This window comes from Cherax quadricarinatus, chromosome 85 (genome assembly GCF_038502225.1).
Source record: "Cherax quadricarinatus isolate ZL_2023a chromosome 85, ASM3850222v1, whole genome shotgun sequence".
Taxonomy (NCBI): domain Eukaryota; kingdom Metazoa; phylum Arthropoda; class Malacostraca; order Decapoda; family Parastacidae; genus Cherax; species Cherax quadricarinatus.
The window spans coordinates 19,342,499-19,370,490 of NC_091376.1; the positions used below are offsets into that span (position 1 = coordinate 19,342,499).

At 42.5% G+C, this 27,992-nt stretch overlaps 1 protein-coding gene across 3 annotated transcripts in view; it reads left to right on the forward strand.

The window, feature by feature from the left end:
* The window catches only part of LOC128703105 (UDP-glycosyltransferase UGT5-like), a 35,469-nt gene extending 12,332 nt beyond the window's left edge, over positions 1–23,137 (forward strand). For all 3 annotated transcript variants that reach the window (XM_070103493.1, XM_070103491.1, XM_070103492.1), the window contains exons 2-8: positions 2,500–2,673; positions 3,012–3,266; positions 10,375–10,608; positions 15,959–16,123; positions 16,285–16,507; positions 20,067–20,286; positions 21,126–23,137. In XM_070103493.1, the coding sequence (XP_069959594.1) occupies positions 2,500–2,673; positions 3,012–3,266; positions 10,375–10,608; positions 15,959–16,123; positions 16,285–16,507; positions 20,067–20,286; positions 21,126–21,417 (1,563 nt within the window). In that variant the 3' untranslated portion in view covers positions 21,418–23,137. The remainder of the gene's footprint in view (positions 1–2,499; positions 2,674–3,011; positions 3,267–10,374; positions 10,609–15,958; positions 16,124–16,284; positions 16,508–20,066; positions 20,287–21,125) is intronic.
* Positions 23,138–27,992: the final 4,855 nt, after the last annotated feature.

Sequence of the window (27,992 nt, forward strand, 5' to 3'; positions counted from 1 at the left end):
CGTTGGAAAGATGGCATCTGTTAACATTCCTGTGAGCTTGGTTTCTGTGAGAGCTATAATGTCCGGTGATGCACTCGTGTGTGTGTGTGTGTGTGTGTGTGTGTGTGTGTGTGTGTGACCCAATTAATATTTCACTAATAACTCATTACAGTTGTGACCAGGTGTGGATGTGTGAATTGCTCATTAATTAATAATTTGTTCAGAATTGTAACCATGTATAGACGTGGAGATGATTCATTACCTTTGTAACTTTAACTATCAAAACTTGGGGTCTAGTTCCTGGACCCATTATATACCTCTGTAATCTTTTGACTATCGCCCACAGGATGGGTATAGAGTGACTACCGCCCACAGGATGGGTATGGAGTGACTACCGCCCACAGGATGGGTATGGGGTGACTACCGCCCACAGGATGGGTGTGGGGTGACTACCGCCCACAGGATGGGTATGGGGTGACTACCGCCCACAGGATGGGTATGGGGTGACTACCACCTACAAGATGGGTATGGGGTGACTACCGCCCACAGGATGGGTATGGGGTGACTACCGCCCACAGGATGGGTATGAGGTGACTACCGCCCACAGGATGGGTATGGGGTGACTACCGCCCACAGGATGGGTATGGGGTGACTACCGCCCACAGGATGGGTATGGGGTGACTACCGCCCACAGGATGGGTATGGGGTGACTACCACCTACAGGATGGGTATGGGGTGACTACCGCCCACAGGATGGGTATGGGGTGACTACCGCCCACAGGATGGGTATAGGGTGACTACCGCCCACAGGATTGGTATGGGGTGACTACCGCCCACAGGATGGGTATGGGGTGACTACCGCCCACAGGATGGGTATGGAGTGACTACCGCCCACAGGATGGGTATAGGGTGACTACCGCCCACAGGATGGGTATACGGTGACCACCGCCCACAGGATGGGTATAGGGTGACTGCCGTCCACAGGGTGTGTATGGGGTGACTACCGCTCACAAGATGGGTATGGAGTGACTACTGCCCACAGAATGGGTATGGGGTGACTACCTCTCACAAGATGGGTATGGGGTGACTACCACCTACAGGATGGGTATGGGGTGACTACCTCTCACAAGATGGGTATGGGGTGACTACCACCTACAGGATGGGTATGGGGTGACTACCGCTCACAGGATGGGTATGGGGTGACTGCCGCTCACAGGATGGGTATGGGGTGACTACCGCCCACAGGATGGGTATGGGGTGACTACCTCTCACAAGATGGGTATGGGGTGACTACCACCTACAGGATGGGTATGGGGTGACTACCGCTCACAGGATGGGTATGGGGTGACTACCGCTCACAGGATGGGTATGGGGTGACTGCCGCTCACAGGATGGGTATGGGGTGCACAATGAAGATTTTAAACTAACTAAACTATAGGGAGTGATTAATATGTGGGAGTTATTAGTGTCAGAAGTGATCAGTATTGTGTGATAATGGAGTAATTAATCTAGAAAATTGCGAATATCGAGAGATCCATATCACTGTCCTGTGATCAAAACAATGATCAATACAGGTAGTGGTCAATACTGAAAGTGATCAATATCAGCTCTGAATATATGGCGTGATCAATATCGAGTGATCAAGCCAGTGATCAGTATTTGGAGTGATCAATATTGGGGTAAGTCTGTCACATTCCCAAGAGAGCTATCTTTTCCGCCGGCATTGTCCTGGCCAGCATAACGTTGCCCAGGTTGGCAACGTTATGCTGGCCACATCGACTTAAGCCTGAGGGACTGATTACCTCAAACTCCTCCTGTGCTTCACCCTTCTCCTTTATATGGACTGATGAAGCCACTGTGTGGCGAAACGTTTCCTCATTAAAGATCCCCAAGTGTTGCATATGTGTCTAATTTGTTGATTGATGAAGTCTACCGCGAAGGCGAAACGTTTCAACAATAGGATACCCAGCTGTTGTTCATGTGTTTTATTCATCAGACTGAAAACGAGCCTGACACATCATTAATCTGTTTCACTTAACTGTGAACTTACAAAAGAAAAACCAAGTCTACTATTTTTAGCAATGATAAGAGAATAAATATTGTTCCGGTTGCCTGTGACATAAAAATATTGCAGAAGAAACAGTTTTTTCAAGAGGAAACAATCTCTACCTCTGCCAGATCAATCAGGCTGTGATGGATATGTGGGACAGCAGGCTATCAGTAACAGTCTAGTTAAAAGGGTAATTGACAGGTGATCCTGAAGTTGGAAAATTCTTGAAACTGTACTCATCTGTCCCCTCAAGGAAGGTTCCTTGATGTTGGTGAGGGGCTCTTGATTTAGGGAATTGGATCTGTGCTCCAGTTCCCCGAATTAAGCCTGAATGCCTTCCACATCCCCCCCCCCAGGCGCTGTATAATCCTCCGGGTTTAGCGCTTCCCCCTTGATTATAATAATAATAATAATGTACTCATCTGTACTCTAAATTGCTATGTTATCAGTTTGACTTGTTTTTTTTGCAGATGAAGTTTGCAAGACTTTGTGTGTTGGTGGTGACTCTGGTAGGAGGTGTAATGGGGAAGTTGTCTCCACCTGAGAGGTCATACAAGATCCTGATGCTCCTGCCAGTCTCCTCCAAGAGTCACAGGAACGTCTTCATGCCTCTGGCTGAGGCTCTGGCCGACCGTGGACACAAGGTAAGACCTCGGTGATCAGAGTCTTGGGGTGTTAATTAATTTAAATAAACGGGAAAATGATTATTATTATTGACAAGTTATTAAGTGGAGGAAGATTGTCTAATAACGTGTACATTGTGATAAATGGTTTAAAAAACAGACCAACATTTGGGAATCTTTAATGAGGATATATTTCCTCAACAAAGATTCCCAATTTAGTACAATTGTAGCATTCTTCAAACTGCACATTGCCTATGTAATAATAAATATTAGTGAATCTTCTGAGTGAAATATATCTTTCTGTCTAGTCAAAGTTGTCTCACCTTTATTCTAACATCTGTCTTACATTCTCTCTTCAGATAGTAATGTTGACCAACCACCCGAAGTCGTCAAAGAATCCTAACATTCACGAGGTCCACCACGGCCTCCCACACTTCAAGGAGGACAATATAAACATGTTTAGCGCTCGTAAGGACCCAGGTGGTATTTTCCAAATATTTGTGACTTCTCTGCCACTAATTGCTAGGGAATTGTATCAAGTACCTGTGGTGAAGGATCTGTACCAGAAGAGGAAGGAATTTGATCTCATAGTGATTAACCATATGTTCAACGAGGTAAGTGTTCTTGTTTTTATCTTGACTCAAGTTGCATCGCTTTGCTGTGTGGTTATAAGATACAATATGGCCTTTCTGGTGGGCGAAACGTGTTCTCAAAAATGCCACAAACTGCATTTTTTTACTTAATAACATAGTTCTCGGTATAGTTTACCATTGACATTTATAATGTACATGAATGATAGACAATACCGACAAGATTTAGACACAGTGCAACATCTGGGTATCTTTGTTGCAGAGGTTTCGCCATCCAGTGGTTTAAGCAATATAAAATTAATGACATAACCTGAAGAGAGTAGAACTATATAGAAAAGACGAGGTAATCAGTCCCTCGGCTAACGCCGGTGTATAAGTGCCAATACGCAAATAACCCGCACGTAGAAGAGAGGAGCTTACGACGACGCTTCGGTCCGACTTGGACCATTTACAAAGTCACACTAACAAGAAGGAGAGCAGGACGGGTATATATAGGCAGGAAGTGGTGGAAGGAAGTAGTACTACTTTCTACTACTTCCTTCACCTCCACTACTACTACTACTACTATAAACTACTACCACTTCCTGCCTATATATACCCTTCCTGCTCTCCTTGTTAGTGCGACTCTGTAAATGGTCCAAGTCGGACCGAAACGTCGTCGTAAGCTCCTCTCTTCTAAGTACGTTTTTTTGTGTATTGTTCCAGTCAAGGTATTATGCTTTTTGTTTTTATTTATACGTGCCAGTCGTCATGACGGTGCTTCAGATTCTTGAAGAGTTCCGTGCTCTTTACCAACTCCGAGGCTGAGGGACTGATTACCTCGTCTTTTGTACAGAATTCTACTGTCTTCCCATTATGTCCTAGAATATGTATTGATAAAGTCACTCAGTGGCGAAACGTCTACAATAAAGATACCCTGATGTTGCTCTTGTATACAATTCTTCAATATTGTTGTGGGAAACAGCCTCGACTGCTGACGAAGTCTCAAACTGTCACACAATATTTCTGCCAACAGGAGCTTTACTCACCTGTTTTGTAACTGAGTATAAACTCTATTTTTGCCATTTTCTTATCAGTGTCGATGTACAATACTTCTTAACCAGCCTCAGATTGAAGAAACATTTTCTGCCATCCCTTTGATTCATTTCCATGTACATCTTACTTCTTATCACTGGTTCCCTATGTTCAAACAGTCTGTCTCCTTTATTAATTTCTCTAAGTATTATGTACGTCATAATGTCTCTTGATTCTCCTATATATTATTATTATTATTATAAAGTTTAATCTTCAGTTTGGCTTTAGAACACATAGAGGTACCAATCATGCAATAAATGTTATTTTCGATACTGTAGCAAGTCTAAAACATCAGGGTAATCTTGCCTTAATTGCACCAGAGATGTTCATAAAGCTTTTGATAGCTTATGGCATGATGGTCTTATGTACAAACTTATTGACCTACCAGACCATAACTGGACTTTTCTCAGATTATTATATAACTTCTTAACTCAAAGAAAAATCCTTCCCACCTTTCACGGCAGGTCGACAGAGCCTTTTATACCAACAGCTGGTGTCCCACAAGGTTCTTGTCTTAGTCCAATTCTATTCAACATTTATGTGAATGACCTTCCTCAACCAGAGTTTAATGATACAATTATAACGCAATTTGCAGATGATGTTATCCATGTCTTCTCATCAACTCCGGTAACAGGAAAGAAAATACAAGTATGAGAGAGTCATAGAAAAAATGAATATTGAACTTCGTCGAACTTCTAATTGGGAAAATAAATGGAGAATTACGACTAACCCTGACAAAGTCCTTGTCAGCACGATAGGATGTTTTGCATCAACAATCGAAGATAAAGGGGGTATCTCCATCAGAGGTACTCCTGTAGCCATTAGAAACCCTAACAAGATCTTGGGATATGAAATAGATAGGCTGCCCCACTGAACATCTCGTGTAAATAAAAAGATCAACATAGCCAAAGCCGATCTTAGCAGTCTCTTTCGATTCAATCAAGCCCTTCCACATGTCAAAAAACATCTGTATAAAATGACAATAAGACCTATACTCGAATATCCATGTGTCCCAATGATATTAACAGCAAAGATCAACATGCTACGGTTACAACGGGTCCAGAATAGAGCTCTCCGCTTCATTACGGGCACCAGGAGGAGAGACAGAGTTAAAATGGCAGATTTACATGTACAACAAGATATTATTGCCTTAAATGTACGCCTTGACACCCTGAAAAAGAAACAACTCTATGCAATCAAACCATACCATGGGCGGGATTTGAACCCGCGGTCAGAGAGTCTCAAAAAACTGACCGCGGGTTCAAATCCCGCCCATGGTATGGTTTGTTTGCAATCGTGTCATTACGATTTCGTGAGTCAACTCTATGCAATGCAAGGACTCTACATGCCAGAGAGAGAACATCCTCTCCAAGTTGAAAATACCACTGACTATATCATCAATACTCCTCCTCACAGGACACAAAGAATGACTCTCCCACAGAGGCTGCGTCGCTTCATCCATATCTCCCACAGAGGCTGCGTCGCTTCATCCATATCTCCCACAGAGGCTGCGTCGCTTCATCCATATCTCCCACAGAGGCTGCGTCGCTTCATCCATAAAGACGATTACCATCGACCAATGATATTGAGCAACCTTCCTATAGATGAAGATGATTGGGTAACACCAGAACCCATCTATGTTTACTAAGAAAATCATCGCCCCCAATTAGGGAGATATCTTGTATAACATTCTATGTTAAAATTATGCTACATTTACTATGGTGGGACACCACCTGTAAGAAGCTCATGTGTCAAGTAATTCTTTATAAACTGGCCAGAAAATTATTGCCTTCATTGTCGTTTAAATATCCGCTGTGCAACCGCAAAAAAAAAAAAATAAAAATGCAACTTGTATGTTTACTACCAATAACTCAGAGTCATGTACTTATATACGTGTTATATCTATGTGACTCTGATGGGTTAGTATTATACCCCTTCAAGAATATTTTATTATTCCACATACACTTTTTAAATTACACAAAAGTGGTTGTGTCACTTACCTTTTATATCCTACCTCTCTTCCCCCTCCCATCCTTTTCCAATATTTCTATCCTTGATGAACATCAAAATGGTATACAATACCGACAGGTTGTTAGGTAAGACACATATGCAACAGTTAAGCAACTTTATTCCGAAACGTTTCGCCTACACAGTAGGCTTCTTCAGTCGAATACAGAAAGTGGGCAGGAACAGCAGAGATGTGAAGACGATGTAATCAGTCCATCACCCTTAAAGTCGTAGAATTTGAGGTTGTCAGTCCCTCGGCCTGGAGAAGTTCAGTTCCATAGTCTATGGAACTGAACTTCTCCAGGCCGAGGGACTGACAACCTCAAATTCTACGACTTTAAGGGTGATGGACTGATTACATCGTCTTCACATCTCTGCTGTTCCTGCCCACTTTCTGTATTCGACTGAAGAAGCCTACTGTGTAGGCGAAACGTTTCGGAATAAAGTTGCTTAACTGTTGCATATGTGTCTTACCTAACATTTCTATCCTTACCCATCCTTCTTCCTTACCCATCTTATCAAAGCTCTGGCAATAAGAGTGAGAAGTGATTACTCTTAATTTTTAGACTAGTTCTTTAGCTACTCGAGGCCTGGTCTCAGACCGGGCCGCGGGGGCATTGACCCCTGAAACCCTCTCCATGTAAACTCCAGGTAACTCTCTAGACTATTTTAGTTTCCAGGCATGTTTTTCCAGGTGAAGGTCTGGTGTTGAATATTCTATATTTGGGCTAAATATTCGTCATCCAGTGGCTTTATTAACACAATTCATGGACACAATCTAAAAACTGTAGAATTATATACAGATGAGTAAGTAAGTAAGTAAGTAAGTTTATTCAGGTATACACAAATACAGTTACATAGAATTATCATACATAGCAGCATATGTGTAGAGAACCTGGGATAACCCAAAAAAGTCAGACAGAGTGACTTATTTCCATTGGGGTCCTTTTACCTTATTATTATAATATAAAGGTTATAATATTTTCTTATTATTCTACAATGAAGATAACATCTTATTATCATACTAAAAAGACTATCTACTACACGAGGGTCATTAAGACTATCTACAATACGAGGGTCATTACTAGGAATAAGGTAAAATTTACACGTATGTTAGATAAAAAATAGAAAATCATTCCCCTCCCTTTCTGTAGCTACATTCATCAGACACCTTTTGGCACTCTTCTTGAACTGGTTCATGCTATGACTGGCTTTGACATGTGCGGGTAGTCTTTAGTCCATCATCCTAGGCTCAGGTGATGACTACTGCAGTCTTCAGTAATCTGAAGGGACAGGGTGACACCTTATACTGCGCCCGGATAAGAAAATCGAAAAAAAATATGGAAAACGAGTTTTGTTTACAGAAAAGTAGTTTAAGAATCTGGCAACATTTGGTGAAAATCCCATTGTCATGCAATGTTGGGACAGCAAATTATAGCTATTTGTACATGTCTGGTGATGATGTGCCATGTAAATATATGCCTGACAGCGTAGTTACTTTTTTTTTTAACTTTTTGTCAGTTTTTCTTTCAAATACACTAAACTTACCACTGACCATCATTACTGTGTGGGAGGAGCTTTACAGCACTGTAGGAGGAGTAAAGAGGAGAGGCAGACTGCTTCGTCAACAGTCTGCTCGTCGACCACAAAATGTCTTCTACTGACACTATTATTAGTAATAAACTTTATCTTCTTATACCAATTACTTAAAAATGATAGCAGACATTAGACAAATAAGGTAAAAGCATAATAAAGATGACCAAAATAATATTAGTTGGCATATTATACCGGAGGGTGGTGGCCGCCCGCGGTCAATGATTTACTAAAGTTCCTCACTAAAAGAGAAACGTTTTCTCTATTACCCAGGTGTATTACTAAAGAAAACGGTTTAATTACAGGAGAAACAATAAGAAATCACTAATATTGCATAGAAACTTGTCAAAAGCAGCGCGATTTTTGTAATTTATGTTTCATAATCATTTGTGCGGTCTTTCCGCAATATCTCGGAAGTAAGATTTTGGACTGTTGCTTGTAACAGCAGCATTATTATTGATTGGATTGATATTATTTTTACACAGAACATAAAACAAAGTGTGTTTGAATTTCTGCTGAAATTATTTTTGAAATATCTCAAATATTTTTTTTTTTTTTTGGGGGGGGGGGGGAGTAAAATGGCAGATTTTTAGTGACTGTCACAAGCGTACAATATATATATTTTTTCGGCATGAAGACAAGTTATATTACATTATTTAATTTCACCAGAAATTCAAGTTATTACCTGGAGATTAGATAAGATAAGATAAGATAAGATTTCGTTCGGATTTTTAACCCCGGAGGGTTAGCAACCCAGGATAACCCAAGAAAGTCAGTGCGTCATCGAGGACTGTCTAACTTATTTCCATTGTGGTCCTTAATCTTGTCCCCCAGGATGCGACCCACACCAGTCGACTAACACACAGGTACCTATTTGCTGCTAGGTGAACAGGACAACAGGTGTAAGGAAACGTGTCGAAATGTTTCCACCCGCCGGGAATCGAACCCGGGCCCTCCGTGTGTGAAGCGGGAGCTTTAGCCACCAGGCCACCGGGGTCAACGCCCCCGCGGCCCGGTCTGTGACCAGGCCTCATCGGCTTTGTTGTATCAGCCGCGAGTGTCGCCAGAGTCCCTCACAGTGCCACTACGCTTACTGTCATGTGCCAAACCAGTACATATATTTTTTTCATGTGTTTGCCTGCCGATATTATTAAAACTTCGTCAGTCAGTTTTTCGTATGCCTCCCGGAAAGTACAACAAAAATAAACAAAATTGGACGAAATATAAAAAAAACTCAAAAAAGATAATAACCTCTCGCTAAATAATAGGCATCAAAATGGGTACTAATATACTGGAGCCATGAGAATTCTGAGTGGTTGAGGGGAATGGGCATGTGTGGGTTATTCTGGGCCTAACTAACTTAGGCCTACCCATTTCACCAGACCGATGAGGCATCATAAAAACTCATACCGTTAGATTGCAGCTACAGTGTTGTAAGAATTCTTATGTGAGTTGTGCCTAGCGTTATACCTAGTGAAACACTTGGAATAGTTTCCTGTTTGAAGTGGCCCTCATACCTGAAGTTTACCTGGAGAGAGTTCCGGGGGTCAACGCCTCCACGGCCCGGTCCGTGACCAGGCCTCATGGTTAATCAGAGCCTGATCAACCAAGCTGTTACTGCTGGCTGCACGCAATCCAACATATGAGCCACAGCTCGGCAGGTCAGGTACCGACTTAAGGTGCTTGTCCAGTGCCTGCTTTAACCGTAAGCAAAGATTTTGCTTCTCACACTCAGGGTCCATGGTTCGATTCCTGTCTAGGGTGGAAACATTGGGCATGTTTTCTTACACCTCTTGTTCCTGTTCACCCATCTGTGAAATGGGTACGTGGGTGTTAGTTGACTGTTATGGGTCGCATTCTCTTACAAAATTTACCTAATTTCCCAAAATGCTATGCATAATAATGTGTTTTCTATTTAGTAGAATGTTATTGATGAGGCCTGCTCTCAGACACGACCGGGGGGCTTTGACCCCCCAAAATCCTCTGCAGGTAATACTCTCCAACTAGGCCTGTATACCTTACATATGTTCTTGCAGAAATGAAGATATTATTATTATTATTATTATTATTATTATTATTGTATTATATACCAGTAAAGCATAGGTGCTGAATGTTGCAACATGGAGAAGGTTGGAGGCAGTGGAGACGTCTTATCTGAGAGCAATATGTGGTGTGAATATAATGCAGAGAATCCATAGTTAGGAAATTAAGAGGTGGTGTGTGGTTTCTAAAAGTATTATCTAGAGGGCTGTGGAGACGTGTTGAGGTGGTTTAGACAATTAAGGAAGATGGAACGAAATGGAATGACTTGGAGAGCATAAAAATCTGTATTGGAGTGAAAGCAGTGAGTTTTAGGGTCCGCCATTAGTTCAAGCTCCGCCCATTCCCTGATTTACATATTTTGATCATTGTATCACCACTTCATCAGTCAAGACTCACAGAACTGGGTCTCCTGCAGGTTGCATATCCCTTCCTGCACGAGGTTCCCTTCATCACCCTCGCTACTCCAGGGATGGACCCTCGTCAGAGCGCCGTCTTAGGAAATGTCTTAAACCCGGCCTTCGTCTCTAATCCCATGCAAGACTTCCCAAGACCCATGAGCATGTGGCATCGCTTATGCAACACCCTGATTCTCCTAAGAATGGCATTGTACTGGCGGAACTGGGCCATTGTGCCACTTATACAGAAAGAGGTGAGCATGTGACCACAGTCAGAATTCTATCTTAGTGCAGCTAGTGTATCTAAAAATTCAAATTCAAATTCAAATTCAAAGTTTATTCTCTATAAGGATTACAACGCTGAGTTTACAGAAATTTGGTTATTGTGTGGTTTACATGTAGTAAAATTGTGATTACAGAGTGTACCACTAGTACGCTTAGCATGGCTAGGCATTTCGGGCAGACTTAGTTTTATTCTTAATTGTAAAATATTACAAATTATGAGGTAAGTTGGTATTATGGCTAAACTAAATACTAGTTTGTGAGTTTAGCAATGTGAATGCTTTTGTTTTGGCACAGTACATAGTTTCAGTATTGGAGTATCACAGGATTCATTATTTTAAGATTGAGATTAATTTTTCTGTTTATGGTCAAATGAGTGAGTGTAAGTGTGAACCACCTTGTGGTATTCATGTAGTTAGTTGACGAGGTGTATCAGGGAGATGAGATGTTTTCTAATGGTAGTTTTGAAGGTGATGAATGTGTCTGCAGTTCTAGAGTTCTCAGGTAGGGTATTCCAGATTTTAGGGCCTTTGACATACATTGAATTTTTGTAAAGGTTTAGTCGGACACGGGGAATGTCGTAGAGATGTTTGTGTCTGGTGTTATGCCTGTGAGTTCTGTCACAACTATCAAGAAAGCATTTTAGGTCAAGGTTGATATTAGAGTTTAAGGCCCTGTAGATGTAGATTGCACAGTAGTAAGTGTGGATGTACTGAACTGGGAGTAAGTTTAGGTCTATGAAGAGTGGGGGGGGGTGTTGCCAGGGATGGGATTTAGTGATTATTCTTACTGCAGCTTTTTGTTGGGTTATTATTGGCTTTAGGTGTGTTGCTGCAGTTGATCCCCAAGCACAAATAGCATAGGTGAGGTATGGATAAATAAGTGAGTGGTATAGTGTGAGAAGGGCATTTTGCGGCACGTAGTATCGTATCTTGGAGAGGATCCCAACCGTTTTGGATACTGTTTTGGTTATATGCTGGATATGGGTGCTGAAATTCAGGTTGTTGTCAAAGTATAAGCCTAGGAATTTGCCCCCATTATTTCTGGTAATTAGAGTTTTGTCAATCTTAATGTTAATTTGTGCATCTCCTGCTCTGCTACCAAACATAAAATAGTAGGTTTTGTCAGTGTTAAGCGTAAGTTTATTGGTTGTCATCCAAGTCGATATTTTAATCAGCTCCTCATTCACAATGGTGTTGAGGGTGGCAAGATTAGGGTGAGAGATGACATAAGTCGTGTCATCAGCAAAGAGAATGGGTTTCAGGTGTTGGGATACGTTTGGAAGGTCATTGATGTATATGAGGAAGAGCAGTGGACCAAGGACACTTCCCTGCGGAACTCCAGTATCAAGTGGCCATGTTGCTGATGCTGTGTCTTTAATGGTGACATACTGATACCTATTAGTAATGTAAGATTTGAAATAAGCAAGCGCATGGCCTCTTATACCGTAATGATCAAGTTTGTTGAGTAGGATGTCGTGGTCTACTGTGTCAAAAGCTTTTCTTAGGTCAATAAAAATTCCTAGTGGATATTCCTTATTTTTCAATGCTGTGTAAAGCAGATCTAGCATTTTTATGATTGCATCATTAGTGCTTTTATTTTTCCTGAATCCAAATTGTCAGGGGTTGAGTATGTTTTGAGCCGTTATAAATGAATACAGTCTCCTGTGCACGAGTTTCTCAAAGATTTTGGATAGCAATGGTAAGTTAGATATTGGCCTATAGTTGTTTAAGTCTGTAGGGTCACCACTTTTATGTATTGGTGTAACCCTTGCCATCTTGAGTAGTTTCGGGAAGGTGCTAGTCTCTAGTGACTTGTTAAAAAGTAATGAAATAGCATGCGAAAGGACATGGGCCGCTCGCTTGTACAGTAATGGTGGGACATGAGACAGATTCCCCGAGTTATTTTTAAGTGACTTTATAATCTCAGTGACTTCCGTGGGCTCAGTTGGTGCAAGATAGAAGGAATTAGGGAAATTCCCATCTAGGTAGTCCCCGGCATGGGCATTGGTATGTGGGATTTTACTGGCGAGATTAGATCCTATGGTTGAGAAGAAGTCGTTTATCTTGTTAGCTGTGTCAGTAGGATGTAGTGGTGTTTCATTAGGTTTGGTTAGGACAATATTCTTGGTTTTTCTCAGTTTGTAGGTCCCTAGAATCTGAGAGAGTGTTTTCCAGGTCTTTTTTATATCTCCTCTAGTGTCTGTGAATCTGCTGGAGTAGTATAGTTGTTTGGCTTTCTTTATTACTTTGGTGAAAGCTGATGAATAGTGTTTAAGAATATCTTTGTGTATTAAGCCCTGTCTATATTGCTTTTCATATTGGTGTTTCTTGTCAATGGATTTCAGAATGGTGCTGGTTAGCCATGGGCAACCAAGCCGTTTGTTTGTGATCTGTTTTGTTTTTATAGGACAATGTTTGTTGTATAGTCTAAGTAATTTGTTAAGAAAAATGTCTGTCCAGTCATCAATACCATTGGCTTTGGAGAATTCTGTAGGCCAATCAACAGTCTCTAGGTCAGCTGTGAACTTCCTTACTGAGGCCTCGTCATGGAGTCTAAATGAGACTTTGTTGTATTCAAGTGGTGGTTTACTAATGTTTGTCAGGAGGAAGGTAGGGTAGTGGTCTGTAGTGCTATCTGTGATTATCCCTGATTTAAGGGGGGCTAGTATATTGGTCCATATGTGGTCTATTATGGTTGCACTTGTCTCAGTGAGCCTGGTTGGTTTAGTTATTGTTGGTATGAGAAGTGTGTTGTTCATATTGTTGATGAAATCAGTTACAGGCTGATCATCTAGTAAGCCAAGGTTGATGTTGAAGTCTCCAGCTAAGAGAAGGTGGTGCTTATTCATTTGTCTGTTTGTTATTAGTGACTTTAATTTCTCACTGAAATTTGGGATGTTTGTGTGAGGTATCCGGTAAATGGCACCGATTGTTATAGGCGTCTTAAGGTTTTTTACAGTAAAATTAGCAAAAATGTATTCCCCATATTCATCACTAAAGCAAGTGGTGCTAAGACAAGATAATTGGTTAGAGTAATAGATTGCAATACAACCCCCAACTTGGTTTGGTCTGCAGTTGTGAATTGCTGTGTATCCTGGTAGAGGGTAGATATCTATTGTGTCCTGCTTAAGCCAGGTCTCAGTAAGAATAATGCAGGAGAAGGGTGTCTTTAGTGATTCAAGGAGTGCTAGGAGGTCATCATAGTGTTTGCTTAAGGACCTGATGTTGTAGTTAAGTACTGATAGACTTTTAGCATTGTTTAGGATAGTGGTGGCTTGTGATGCTGTGTAAAAAAGGCAGTTACTTTCCAATAGGTTTTGATTGGGTGTCAGATTATGGAGGTTTAGATCAGGGTCAACGTGATCAATCATCTTCTAGGTTTTAATTATGGTTATTTATATCCTGAGTTGTGTGTTGAGTTCTAGTACTGATATCTGTAGTGGTGGGAAGTTTGGACAAGTATATAGCTAGAGTATTTTGGTCATGTAGGGTATAGTCACTACTACACATAGTGAAGTTGATGTTGTCTATGTGTTGTGCTGGAATGAACTAAAGTACAACTAGGTATAAACTAGTAATATAAAAATACAAATTAAAAATAGAACAAGACTCTCACTTGTAATTGCACTAAGGTCTAATAATGACTTTTGTGGAGTCTATGTTTTGAGCTAGAATGAGCTATAGTACAATAGGTTTAATCTAATAATATAAAAATACAAATTAAAAATAGCACTAGTCTCTCACTAGTAATTGCACTATGGTCTAATATAGTGAATTTGGTATTGACTATGTATTGAGCTAGAAAGAGCTATAGTACAACTAGGTTTAGTCTAATATAAAAATACAAAATACAAATAGCACCAGTCTCTCACTAGTAATTGCACTATGGTCTAGTATAGTGAATTTGGTATTGACTATGGATAATATAACAGGATAATATAAAAGTTGTAGTTGAAAATACTAGTTTAAAAAGTATGGAATAAAAATGGTCAATAAAAGAAGTTTACAATAAGTTTGATCAATAGAGTTTAAAGTAAAATTGGGCAATAATAGGGATTTAGAATAAAATTGGGCAATTGAGTATTTTTTAAAGTGAGGTAGAATTATTGAAGACAAGTTATGGTTAGTTTATAATAAAATAAGATAGAACAGTGATGTGGTAAGTTGTAAAAAAGGAGATAGATTCTGTAGATATTAAACACAATTAAGACTATGAGGCAGAATGATCGTTGAATACAACAATGACAATCAAAAGTAGTTGGGGTATTAGAATTTTAGGGGGGCACAAATTTATGACAATATAACACTAACGGTGGACTATGGGTATTATCTGCACTTTACTCTGATTCTGTTAGTCCATCCTCACTTAGGAATGTTTTAAGGTCATGCTCTGTAGAGATGAAGTATCTCTTCCCAGTGGGCTGTTTCCTAACTGCTATTTTTCCATCCCTCACAAAGCACTGGTGGATTTTTTGGGCATAGCGCAATTTTCTTAGCCGATAAAGAAGGTTTTGTCTTGTTTTGGTAAGGCACTCATTGACGTAAACATCAGTTTTCATAGAAATAGATGTTTTTAGTAGGTTGTTTCTTTGTAGGCTAGTTTGGAATTTTAACAGTACTGTTTTTTTACCTGCTTGGTAGCCCATCAGTTTGCAATCCTTTAGGTCGTCACTACGTATGTTAAGGCGAAGGTGGTCTTTGATAAGCTGTAGGGTGGTCTCCATGCAGGTCTCTTGGGTGACTGTGGCTGGGAGATGTTTGCTGTTAACTACAACAGCGTCAGATAGCTGCTGTTGGTCATTATGGTCTTGGAAGTTGGTTATGACATTGGCAAGTTGTTGGTCCACTCTTGATCTTTCCTCTGTAATGTTGGTAGTAAGTAGGGTGACTTGGTCTTTTAGAGTGTTGATGGTGTCTAGGGACCGGGTGTGGGTGTTGCTTTGTTGTTCTAGAGTGTCTAGTTTATGTTCTAGAGCAGTGATCTTGTTGAGGTAATCTGCATTGCTAGCCTTTAGTTCCTGCATTTCTTGAGTTAGTTTGGTGATCGTTTGGTTCTGAATCATAAGGAGTTTAGCTATTTCTGGGTCGGTGATCTTTTTGACATCAAATACTGGGAAGGAGTTATCTTGGACTATAGCGGCGGCCATGTTTGTTGTTGTCTGTCGTGTGTTGTGGTGGTGCCGGTGGGTGATGAGGGTTGTACTGTTAGGGAAGTGATATCTCTGAAATGAATAATTTAAGAATATTTTTTGGTGATAGTCTTCACTTCCATCGCAAGCATCAGATATGTGTTGAGTAAAATGCTGTTGACATTCTTCAGATTTCACCTCAGTTCCCGGAGCTGCCTTCGTTGCTGGACCTGGAGAGGAATATGAGTCTAGCACTGCTTAACACCCACTTCGCTATTGACACACCACTGCCTCTCCTGCCCTCACAGGTGGAGGTGGGAGCCATGCATTGTCGCCCCGGCAACCCCCTGCCACAGGTGAGTTGTCCTGACTACCTGAACCAAGTCTGTTTTGTCACTTCTGTTCTGGTTTTGTTTATCCTGTTGCTTTTTTTTTTTTTGCCTGTGTTTGTGTTCCATTCTTGAGCAAATACTTCACACTAAAGCAAAATAAGTAACAGGACGAGTGTTTCTTACAGGAACTGGAATCGTGGATCACAGGAGCAGGATCTGCTGGCGTCATCTACTTTAGTTTGGGGTCTTTCACTCGCGGCACCTCAATGCCAACCCAATATCTTGACCTCTTCATCCAGGCTTTCCGTAAGCTGCCGCAGCGAGTCATCTGGAAATACGAAGGAGAGCTGCAAGATATTTCTAACAACGTTATGATCAGCAAGTGGCTTCCTCAACAAGACATTCTCGGTGAGTTTATTTCTGTATCAGCCTGAACTGCAGTCTGGGCTCATTCATATCTATAATAATAATAATAATAATAATAATAATAATAATAATAATAATAATAATCGTTATTTCTACAAGTACATGTACAATGTAAACAGATCAAAGGTGACATGATTGGGAAACTGTATAGAAAGCCCCATGTTATTCAGAGAATTTTGGGCAAATTAGGTCAGTTTTGTCCCCAGTATGAGGCCGAAACTAGTCGCCTAATACCCAGATACCTACTTACTGCTAGCTGAACAGGGACAGAAGATGACTTAATGAAACACATCCTAATGTTTCCACCAGCACCGGGGATCGAACCACAGATCTTACAGTGGGAACTGAGAGCACTACCAATAGAGCTACGCGACATTTAGAATACATAGGTATACAGTGTTCACAGTCTCGGATCCTTTGTGATGTTTCTTATTACGTCTGATGTGCACTGATCCTACAACTTATTACGTCTGATGTGTACTGATCCTGCAACTTATTACGTCTGATGTGTACTGATCCTGCAACTTATTACGTCTGATGTGTACTGATCCTGCAACTTATTACGTCTGATGTGCACTGATCCTACAACTTATTACGTCTGATGTGTACTGATCCTGCAACTTATTACGTCTGATGTGTACTGATCCTGCAACTTATTACGTCTGTTGTGTACTGATCCTGCAACTTATTACGTCTGTTGTGTACTGATCCTGCAACTTATTACGTCTGTTGTGTACTGATCCTGCAACTTATTACGTCTGATGTGTACTGATCTTGCAACTTATTACGTCTGATGTGTACTGATCCTGCAACTTATTACGTCTGTTGTGTACTGATCCTGCAACTTATTACGTCTGATGTGTACTGATCTTGCAACTTATTACGTCTGATGTGTACTGATCCTGCAACTTATTACGTCTGCTGTGTACTGATCCTGCAACTTATTACGTCTGATGTGTACTGATCTTGCAACTTATTACGTCTGTTGTGTACTGATCCTGTAACTTATTACGCCTGATGTGTACTGATCCTGCAACTTATTACGTCTGATGTGTACTGATCCTGCAACTTATTACGTCTGATGTGTACTGATCCTGCAACTTATTACGTCTGATGTGTACTGATCCTGCAACTTATTACGTCTGATGTGTACTGATCCTGCAACTTATTACGTCTGATGTGTACTGATCCTGCAACTTATTACGTCTGATGTGTACTGATCCTGCAACTTATTACGTCTGATGTGTACTGATCCTGCAACTTATTACGTCTGATGTGTACTGATCCTGAAACTTATTACGTCTGATGTGTACTGATCCTGCAACTTATTACGTCTGATGTGTACTGATCCTGAAACTTATTACGTCTGATGTGTACTGATCCTGCAACTTATTACGTCTGATGTGTACTGATCCTGCAACTTATTACGTCTGATGTGCACTGATCCTGAAACTTATTACGTCTGATGTGTACTGATCCTGCAACTTATTACGTCTGATGTGTACTGATCCTGCAACTTATTACGTCTGATGTGTACTGATCCTGCAACTTATCCTTTGATAGCAAGTTCTTTTTCCACCTCTTTACAACTGCTAAATTTATGTACGATTTAAGCCAAGATTAACGTCCGGCAGAGGAAGGACGTCGTCACTTTTTAAATAATTTTAAACCATTCATTCATTAATGACAGTAGAAGATGGTATAAACCTTGGTAATAGATACCGACAAATTGGTTTAGAAAGACACGTAAGCAAAGACTAGGCCTTATTTATTAGAAAAAGTTTCGGTCATGGAAATTTGGTCAAGGTCCCAGGACCCAAACGTTTTCTAATATAAAAACATAAGAAAGAAGGAACACTGCAACAGGCCTACAGACCTATGCGGAACAGGTCCATGTCCCCCCCCCCCGGATTATCCCAATGACCCACCAGTGACCCCCTAGTGTTTACTTACGTGTCTTTCTAAACCACGATGGAAGTTGGTTTCTTACTGACGTTAACTTCTGTTTGACGTAATTTTTAAGCTTACGTTTTCACTCTATTTAAAGTTTGGCCCTCCAGTGCGGAGGCAAGTGGTTTTTATGACTTGACGTGCTGCTGGAGTGTGTGAGATGGACTTGAGTCCTGGAGGTGGGAAGCAGAGTGTCTGCACTCTGAAGGAGTGGCGGAGATATTGCAGTTTGGAAGTGCATATAAGCTGTGGTATTGGCGAGCCTCTGGCAAGACGGTGATGGAGTGAGGGTTGGTGAAAATAATTAATCTCTTCGTTTCACCGTACCTTGATGTTAAGCGGTGTTCCAGTAAAAGTTTTTTGAACAATTCAGAACTTTCTCACAAGTTGGAAATAAAAATTGTAGGACATTTCAGTCAGACTGAGAAATTAAATCACATTTTATCTACATAAATATTTAACTTACCTCTTATTAAACTAAATACACTGCAGAGGAAACTAGTTATATATATATATATATATATATAAACACTGATCTCTGGCTGAAGGAGACTCGAACCTACGAACCTTGGAACAAGGTACGCAGTGCTATACCAATCTACCCACACTGGACAATACCCTGGAGCCCAGCTTGCGCTAGACTTTGATCCAAGGCAGCCAGCTTTCAGAATGTAGCGCAAGCTGCACGCCAAGGTATTGTCCAGTGTATCTAGATTGGTATAGCACTGCGTACCTTGTTTCAAGGTTCGTAGGTTCGAATCTCCTTCAGCCAGAGATCAGTGTTTGTGTATATTTCGCCTGCTCTTGCGAATTCCTGCATATATATATATATATATATATATATATATATATATATATATATATATATATATATATATATATATATATATATATATATATATATTCTTTAATGTTTCTGGTACCGATCCCATAAATCGATGTTTATCCAAAATTATCTGCCAGTTCTTGAATCGTTACAGAGAGTTTCAGAAATGTTGTACTGACAAGTGTGTAAATAAGATTTTTTTTTTTTTTTTTTTTTTTTTTTTTTTTTAGCCGGTATTCTTCCGGCCCGGGTCTTTTCCAAGTAGTGGTGACCCGGCCTTGGCTCCCTATCTGGGGAGTGTCTCGAGACTTAAGTCTCCCATGGGAGGAGGTACAAGTACCTCCTCATCTTTTTGTAAATAAGATGAATGTAAAACTTTGGGTAACTTCAATGATGCTATGTTTGCACTAATTAATTCCCTTGCGGGCGAAACGTATCTTCTTTAAATTTTCTTGAAGTTGCAGTTGTGGCTTGTTTACACAATGTTATCGAATCAGGCCTTACACAGAGCTCTGTAGATTCATACATCTTCCAGTACATTGTGGAAAGGTCTTGCCTTCAGAACAAACGTGTCTTAATCTGATCTTAAGTGTCGCATCACCTCCATGTGCATGGATCTTCTAGCATCATTCTTTATTTATTCTCGCTTGCAACTTGATACAAGAACAAGATGAATAAGAAAAATTTACTAATTTTCATCTTCAGGTTGTCTGTTGTGAATTGCAAAATTCCATCTTTCTAGTTTGGTCATTGTTTTTGCCACAGCTCACGACAACGTGAAGGTGTTCATCACTCACTGTGGTCTCCTCAGCTTGCAAGAATCAATCTATCACGCCACGCCACTCCTCGCTCTACCTATCTACGGTGACCAGCCCAAGAATGGCATGTTTGTTAAGAATTCTGGTCTGGGAGACTCTTTAGTGTGGGAAGAGCTGACTCTGGACATGATCGTTGACGCTCTTACCAAAATTACCAGCGATCCCAAGTAAGGCCATGTTGCAGCTTTGTTATATACAAAACGGTCTAATTTAATGTGCAACACTTATTAGTGTCATATCTTTAAGCAGAACATGCGGACTTTCTGTTTTCCAGAAGCAAACTCCATGACATTACTGTAGCTATGTATTTCAGTACAAATTATTTTAATTCAGACATTTGACAAATAACCGCACATAAAGAAAAGCTTATGACGACATTTCTGTCCAACTTGGACCACTAAAATGTTACACTAACACATGAAGATGAGGGAGTCGGTATATGTAAGAGAGGAGGAAATGGGTGGGACAGAGAGAGAGCAAAAAAGAAGGAAGCGGAAAAGTAGTGGTAGAGAAAATGTTGATAGTGGAAGTAGTAGTGGTAGTAGAAGTAAGCTGGTGGAAGTAGTGGTAGTAGAAGTAAGCTGGTGGAAGTAGTGGTAGTAGAAGTAAGCTGGTGGAAGTAGTGGTAGTACAAGTAAGCAGGTGGAATTAGTGATAGTAGAAGTAAGCTGGTGGAAGTAGTGGTAGTGGCACAGGAGACAGAAAGGGAAGCGAAGCTTAGCAATGGTAGTAGTAGTAATAGTATCATTCGTTTTTTTCGGATTGTACATATAATTGGTTCACTTGATTATTCCAGTTGAAGAACAAAATGTATATTTATAAGCTAGACAATAGGTTAGCTAAGATTCGTCAGGAAACAGGACAAGTGTTTCCTGACGCGGGTCTTTTCATCCCTGTTAATAACTTGATCATAAGTAAATTATAAGAACTGGGAAAATAATGTACACACTGTGATAGTGATCGTTCATTTATTATTATTATTAATATTATTATTACTTATGCACAGGTACAAAGAAAATGTATTGAGGATGTCAGTTCCGCTGAGGGATCAACTTATACCGCCCAAGGAACTGGCAGTGTTCTGGACGGAGTACGTCATCCGTCACAGAGGTGCTCCTCAGCTGAGGTCACCAGCGGCACAGCTCTCCTGGGTGGAGTTCCTCATGCTGGACGTGATCTTCCTCCTCCACCTGACTGTCTTCATCACCTTCTTTATATTACGTCGAATACTGAGAGCCATCTGTGCTATACCTTTTGGTAGTGAAGAAAAGACGAAGAAGAAGAAGAAGAAAGACTAAGAATTAGTAAGATATGTTTGTTAAATGAGAAAATCTTCCGTAAATAGGCTTAAATTTGAAGTATTGTGGATTTGTATACTGAACATGACTCATGAAATCACAATAACAAGATTGAAAGCAAATCATGGAATGGGTGAGGTTTGAACTCATAGCAAGTAATACTTAAGACTCTGAGTTCTAGGACTCGCTTTGGGTTCAGTCCCCACTATTTCCATTATTTATATACTAAACATTTATCGCCGGCAGAAAAATTGCAATATCCCCAGTTCTTCAGTTTTAATAAATCATTCAATACAAAAATTAAGTAATGAAGATAAAGCTGAAATTGAAACTCAACTTATATGATGGGCAAATACAGGTTGACTCACAGGCAGCCAGATACTTTTGCAAAAATTTTTTTAAGACACATTAGACTTTATGTTTGGTAGCAGCATTTTGTCTCCCTTTGATAATCTCGTTTAACTGTATATATGTTTTTTCTCGGGTGTTCTTACTCTTGATTTTTGTTTACCTTATGTTCCAGCATATAAGGCACACGATCACATACCAGACGATGTTTCCAAGCAGTTGTAATGTAACGTTAGAAAACATCTAAACTGTAATCCAAAGTCTACCCTTGACCCTGACCTCTAGCATATAACTCGCTGGCTGATTTTCAAGACTTTTTGTGAGAAAAAAGTGTGCCTTTTATCCCGGAAAATATGGAAATTAAACGTCGATATAAACTGTGAAGTAGGAGGCAAAATGATGCTGATTGATGTGGTAGTGCAAATCTATATTTCCACAATGTTTTTCTCTCATAAGAGAAACATTTGTTAAGACATGGTTGGAAAAGGGTCACTTGTTAATGAAATGCTGTTCATATAGAACCTCGGTATTAACCTTGGTAATAAATACCGACAAGTTGGTTTAGAGAGACACGTAAGCAAACACTATGACATATTTATTAAAAAACGTTTCGGTCCAGTTCCAACCATGGAGCAAGCGACAATGGAAACAGGGGAGGAAATAAACACCCCAACCCCCGAAAACCAAGAGGGATGCAACACTGTGGACAACAAGAAGAAGCGCCGTCCATCCAAGGAGAAGGCAAACCAGCTCAACCGACCTGGCAAATTCAAGGTGAAGTCTTACAGGGACCACAGAACCCACTATGGCGTTGTTTCATACCTGGAATCACGACACAACCTGAAGTTCAAGATATGGTTCAACTTGAGAGGAGAACCAATATTGACTCCTCTCAACAAGGAAATGTTTACCACCTTGAAAAGAGTCATGGAGACAGATCGCTCATTCACCCTGGAGGAACTGGACTCTCGGCAGAAAATCACCAAGGGTGTAGTGATGCGATAGCCGCTGATGATGCCCATCGAGGCAATAGCAGCTCACCCCAGTGTGGTGTCAGCTCAACGTCTCAAGGCAAAGACGGCAGGCAACGCACCAACCCGACAGGTCCTCATTCAGCATGTAGGACCACTGCCATCCCAGCTGGACCTCGGTTCTTGGGGCAGGTACGATGTCAGGACCTTCACAGCAGAACCAGTTCGCTGTTTCAAGTGTCAGCGTTATGGACACCTGGGTGCACTCTGTCCGAACAGAGTAATCTGCGGTGTCTGCAGCCAGCACCACCCTACCGAGGAATGCATCACCAAGCTGAAAAATGCATCGCCACCCACTCCGCGATGCCCGAACTGCAGGCAGAAACATCATGCCTGGAATCCTCAATGCCCCAAGAGGCTCGCCAGAATTCAAGGAGTCTGGAAGACGCCAAGAACTCGGCAACAGGCTACGACGGATCATCACTCTCAGCAGACGATGGGTGCAGAGAACGCTGCCATACCGCAGATCTCTCAGCAGCTAACCCAAGTCAATGCCCAGGAATTCCCAACCCTCGAAGTCTCAACCAGGCGTCAAGGTCAAGAACCTCCTGCACCACTACCTCAACGAAGAAACAGAAACAAGAGGAACAGGAGGCGTCAACATGGTGCATCTGGTCAATGCGATCAGCAGGTGGCACTAAACGAGCCCCCACCAGTCATAGCACAACAACGCAGGCACTCCTTACCCGGCACAGGCGCTTTGCAGACTCAACTGGCACCTCACCAGCAGATCCCGGCTACCCAACAGCAACAGACCACGGTGCATACAATAAAGAAATCCAACCCTCAGTAGTCCCTACAGACCACAACAGCCCAGATAATATCCACTGTTTCGAACCCAACCCCAAATCAGGCTCTCACCAGGGAGGATCTCGTAGCACTCATCAAGGTGTTCACGGATCTTATTTGCAACACAATCAACTCCACGGAACAACAGAGCACATTCCGGCAGATGGTCAATACGCTCCTGAGAGTGTGCTTGCTGATTGAGGAGGAGACAGTGGATGCCATGAATTTGCAGGTTCTCAGAGCGGGCAGGACTCAGTCTCCAGCTCAGGAAACAACAGCGACGGAATAACCTCGGTACCAAATCACACCCTAAAGGTTCTACAATAGAACATTCAGGGCCTAAGGAGCAAACAGCACCTCTTGCTGGAGGCAGTAATTCGGGATCGGGTTTACATCGTCTTGCTACAAGAAACTCTGACTGTCCCGACTATGTGCCCAAGACTACCCGGTTTTGCTGGGTATTTTCGGCACATGGACCCGGGCGTTCACTGCAGAGGCACAGCTGTATTTGTATCCAATACAATACCTCACGAGGTTATAGCCAACCCTTTGGACTGTAGGGAGGATGTCGAGGTACAGGCCATCCTTGTGCACATACCTGGGGCGCCCATTACCATCTATAACATCTACAAGAACCCAAGACACACCCTCGACATTGCAGAGCTCCTCGCACTAGCACGCACTGAGTGTATTATTGTTGGTGGAGATTTCAACGCACATCACCCAATACTGCACTCTCACTCAGCAACCAATGCTGCTGGCAGACACATAGCAATGCTCCTACACGATATTCCAGAGGTAAAGTTGCTAAACAATGGAGACCCCACACACCTTTTGGGTGGCTGCCTCGACCTTACCTTTGGGTCAAGACAACTAGCAGCAGGAGCCACATGGGAAACTCATCCTCACCTTGTCAGTGACCACTTTGCAGTGATCACCACCTTCAACATCAACAGGCCTCCCACAGTTGTGCTGCCTCCTAGATGGAACGTAAAGAGGGCCAAATGGAAGGTGTTCCAGGATTATCTTCATGACTGGTGGTCCACATACTCTCTATCTGAAGACTGTGATACGGCTGAACAGGAGCTAATCACTGTTCTCATCCAGGCAGAAGAGTGCGCAATTCCAAAGAAGTCCGCAGGACGCACTCACAAAAGAGACTGGTGGTTCTACAACGACGAGGTGCGGGAGCAGAACCACCGCATCAACTCTTTTAGGAAGCTATACAGGCGTAACCCTACGGCAGAGAACAGGAATACTCTTAGAGCCATTGTGCAGCATGCCCGCAGAATCTCTCTCAGAGTAAAAACTGAGAAATGGCTGGAGTGGTGCTCAACATTCGGGCATCACACCACCTTATCTGAGATATGGGGCAAGCTCAACATAGCAACTGGCAAGAGCATGCCGAGGCCACCAGCACACCCGAACCTATCCCAGGAAGCAGAGAAACTAGTGGAGCTTTTCACTTCCAGGGGAGCCTCCACTCAGCTATCACAGGACATCCGGAATATACAGACGGATCTTCTGCCACAGCGCCGGCTAACGATACAAGCTGCATGTGAGTCGGAAGATGTGACTGATGTAGACCTCACGGACTTGGAACTCCGACGTGCCATTAAGAACACAGGTGACACTGCCCCGGGCATCGATGGTGTGACATACTCCATGATTGCACGGGCTGGGCAGAGTGGATGGGAGGCCATACTAGACGTCATTAACAAGTCGTGGAGGGCCAGGACAGTCCCAGCAGCTTGGAAGAAAGCTACAATCGTACCAATTCCAAAGCCCAAGGACCCAGGCAGTATGAGACCCATATCGCTGACCAGCTGCTTAGCCAAGACTGCTGAGAGGATGGTGTTAAACCGCCTCCTATGGAAACTTGTACCCTCTCATTATCACATATTTGGCTTCACCAAAGGAGTGGGAACAGCAGAGTGCATAACCACTCTACTAAGCCAGATTGCTGATAGCAACAAAAAACCTAGTATCGTCGTTTACCTCGACCTTGAGAAGGCATTTGAGCTAGCCAGCCCCACAGCAATTCTGGCAATACTAGCTCGGAAGGGAATCAAAGGACGCCTCCTGGCCTGGATAGAGTCCTACCTTAGGGGCAGGCAGGCCTGTGTCAGCTTTCAGGGACACTACTTTTCCTTTAAAACCCTGGAAAACGGTACACCACAAGGAGATGTGCTCAGTCCTACCCTGTTTAACATCCTTATGCAGGAACTTGTGAGCCTTCCCTTTCATAGTGGTACACAGCTCCTCAGCTATGCTGATGATCTTGCACTCGTAGTGAATGGGAAAGGCAATTTAGAACGACAGGCTCAGAGAGCTTTGGACCTAATTACGCAGTCTTGCAAGGAACTAGGCCTCAAGATCTCGGCCGAGAAATCTCTTGCAATGATGTTCAAGGGACCAGATCCTGTGAATAGATTACGTATTCAGGATATAGAACTTGAGTGGACAGGCTCCTACCTGTACTTGGGAATCTACATTGATAAAAAGCTGACCTTTCAGAAACAGGCCGAGTATGTCAGGTCACGTGCTCTACTCAGACTCAACGCCATGAGAGCCATGACGAGGCACCGTGCAGGGGCAAGCAAAGATGTACTTCGCTTGTACTATATACAAGCTATACGCTCGCTCATTGACTACGGTGCACCGGCGTTAGCTCATCTCTTCCCGCAGAGCAGGCAAAGAGTGGAGGTCGTACAAAATCAGGCGATAAGAACTATGCTTGGGGCCCCCATCTGGACCAACACAGTATGTCTCAGATCTGAGGCCCGGCTTCCTTCCTTGGCTGACAGAGTAAGATACATAAACGCCTGCAAAGTGGCCACGATTCTGCACCGGCAGCAAGGTACCCCACTAAGGAGACGGATATTAACAACCATGTCACAAGATCCCACACTCTTCACGGACTACTCCTGGATTCGTTCGTTTTGTGCTGCTTGGCGGAAGCTGCTGCCTGTACAGCTGCTCTGTGAGACGAGTTGTGACCTTCCTGTTGCTGGGTACCATCCACCACCTCCCTGGCGCCCAGATCCAGCCGATGTTTTCATCATGCAGCTACCCATCTCTAAGTGTCTCTGCAGTCAAGACACCCTCAGCAATCATGCTGAGACAAGCATGGCACTGGCAGAGGGAGGCACATGTGCAGTGTATTTCACAGATGGTTCTGTCGATCCTGACAGGAAGAGAGCAGCAGCTGGACTATACCACAATGGTCACACACAAGGCTGGCGACTCCCTGACCACTGCACGATCCTTCAAGCTGAGCTGGTGGCGATTCAGCAGGCATTGTCACATGCCCTACGACATCGACTCCGACCTGTCATACATGTTGATTCCACCTCTGCAATCAATGCCCTCTCCCATCCTCAACCACAGGACAATGTTCACCTCATCACATCGATCCTGAGCATAATGACAGCCTTAGAAGTTCAGGGTAATAGATCGACATTGAACTGGATCCCCAGCCATGCTGGCATCCGGGGAAATGAGGCGGCAGATGATGCAGCCAAGGCAGCAACAGACTATCCACATGTTGAGATTACTGTCCCAATCAGCCTACGACAGACTAAACTGGTGGCTGCCAGAGCCACGAAACTTATGGGGGAGGTCTTAGGTGATACCCCATCTCAACAGTGGTACCGAGCAGCGACTCAGGGAGAACCCCCTCCATATGATAGAAGCTGGTTCAGAGCGCAGTGTACCGCCATCCATCGGCTTCGTTTGGGCTTTCCCACAGCCAAGATGATGGTAGACAAGGCTGAGGAGGAGATGTGCCAGTACTGTCAGCACGTTGTCCAGCGGCCCCTAACACACTATCTTCTAGAGTGCGAAGCTACTGAGACACTCCGCGGGCAACTACGGGTGATATTCCCTCCCGAAGAGGACCCAGAGATGACTGCGGCCACACTAGTGTACCATGGGGTCAACGAACCAGACAAGCTGTTACCTGTGATAATGACATATCCTCCTCCTCGCTAGTGTCCATAGTTATATATGGTGTCGCTTATGAGATGCACCAGTTGAACTGACCAGAGGGGCGCTTGAGCGGCATGCGTCGCATCATTGTGAAAACCTTTCTCCATCGGGAGCCAGAGACGGGTCATCGCAAGATTGGGACCCGTTCCAGGACTATGGTCTTGGCGAACATTATACATACATACACCTCTGTATGTTAGAAGTGATCAAGGTCCCAGGACCGAAACGTTTTCTAATAAATATGTTAGTGTTTGCTTACGTGTCTTTCTAAACCAGATGGAGCAGTAACAGAATCTGTTTGGGTAGAGTTCGTAGAGGGTCAAGAAAAACTAATTCTAGGTGTAATATACCGACCTCCAGGCTTGGATCACGATAGAGGGAGACTTCTTTGGGACGAAATTGTTAGGGCTTCTAGAC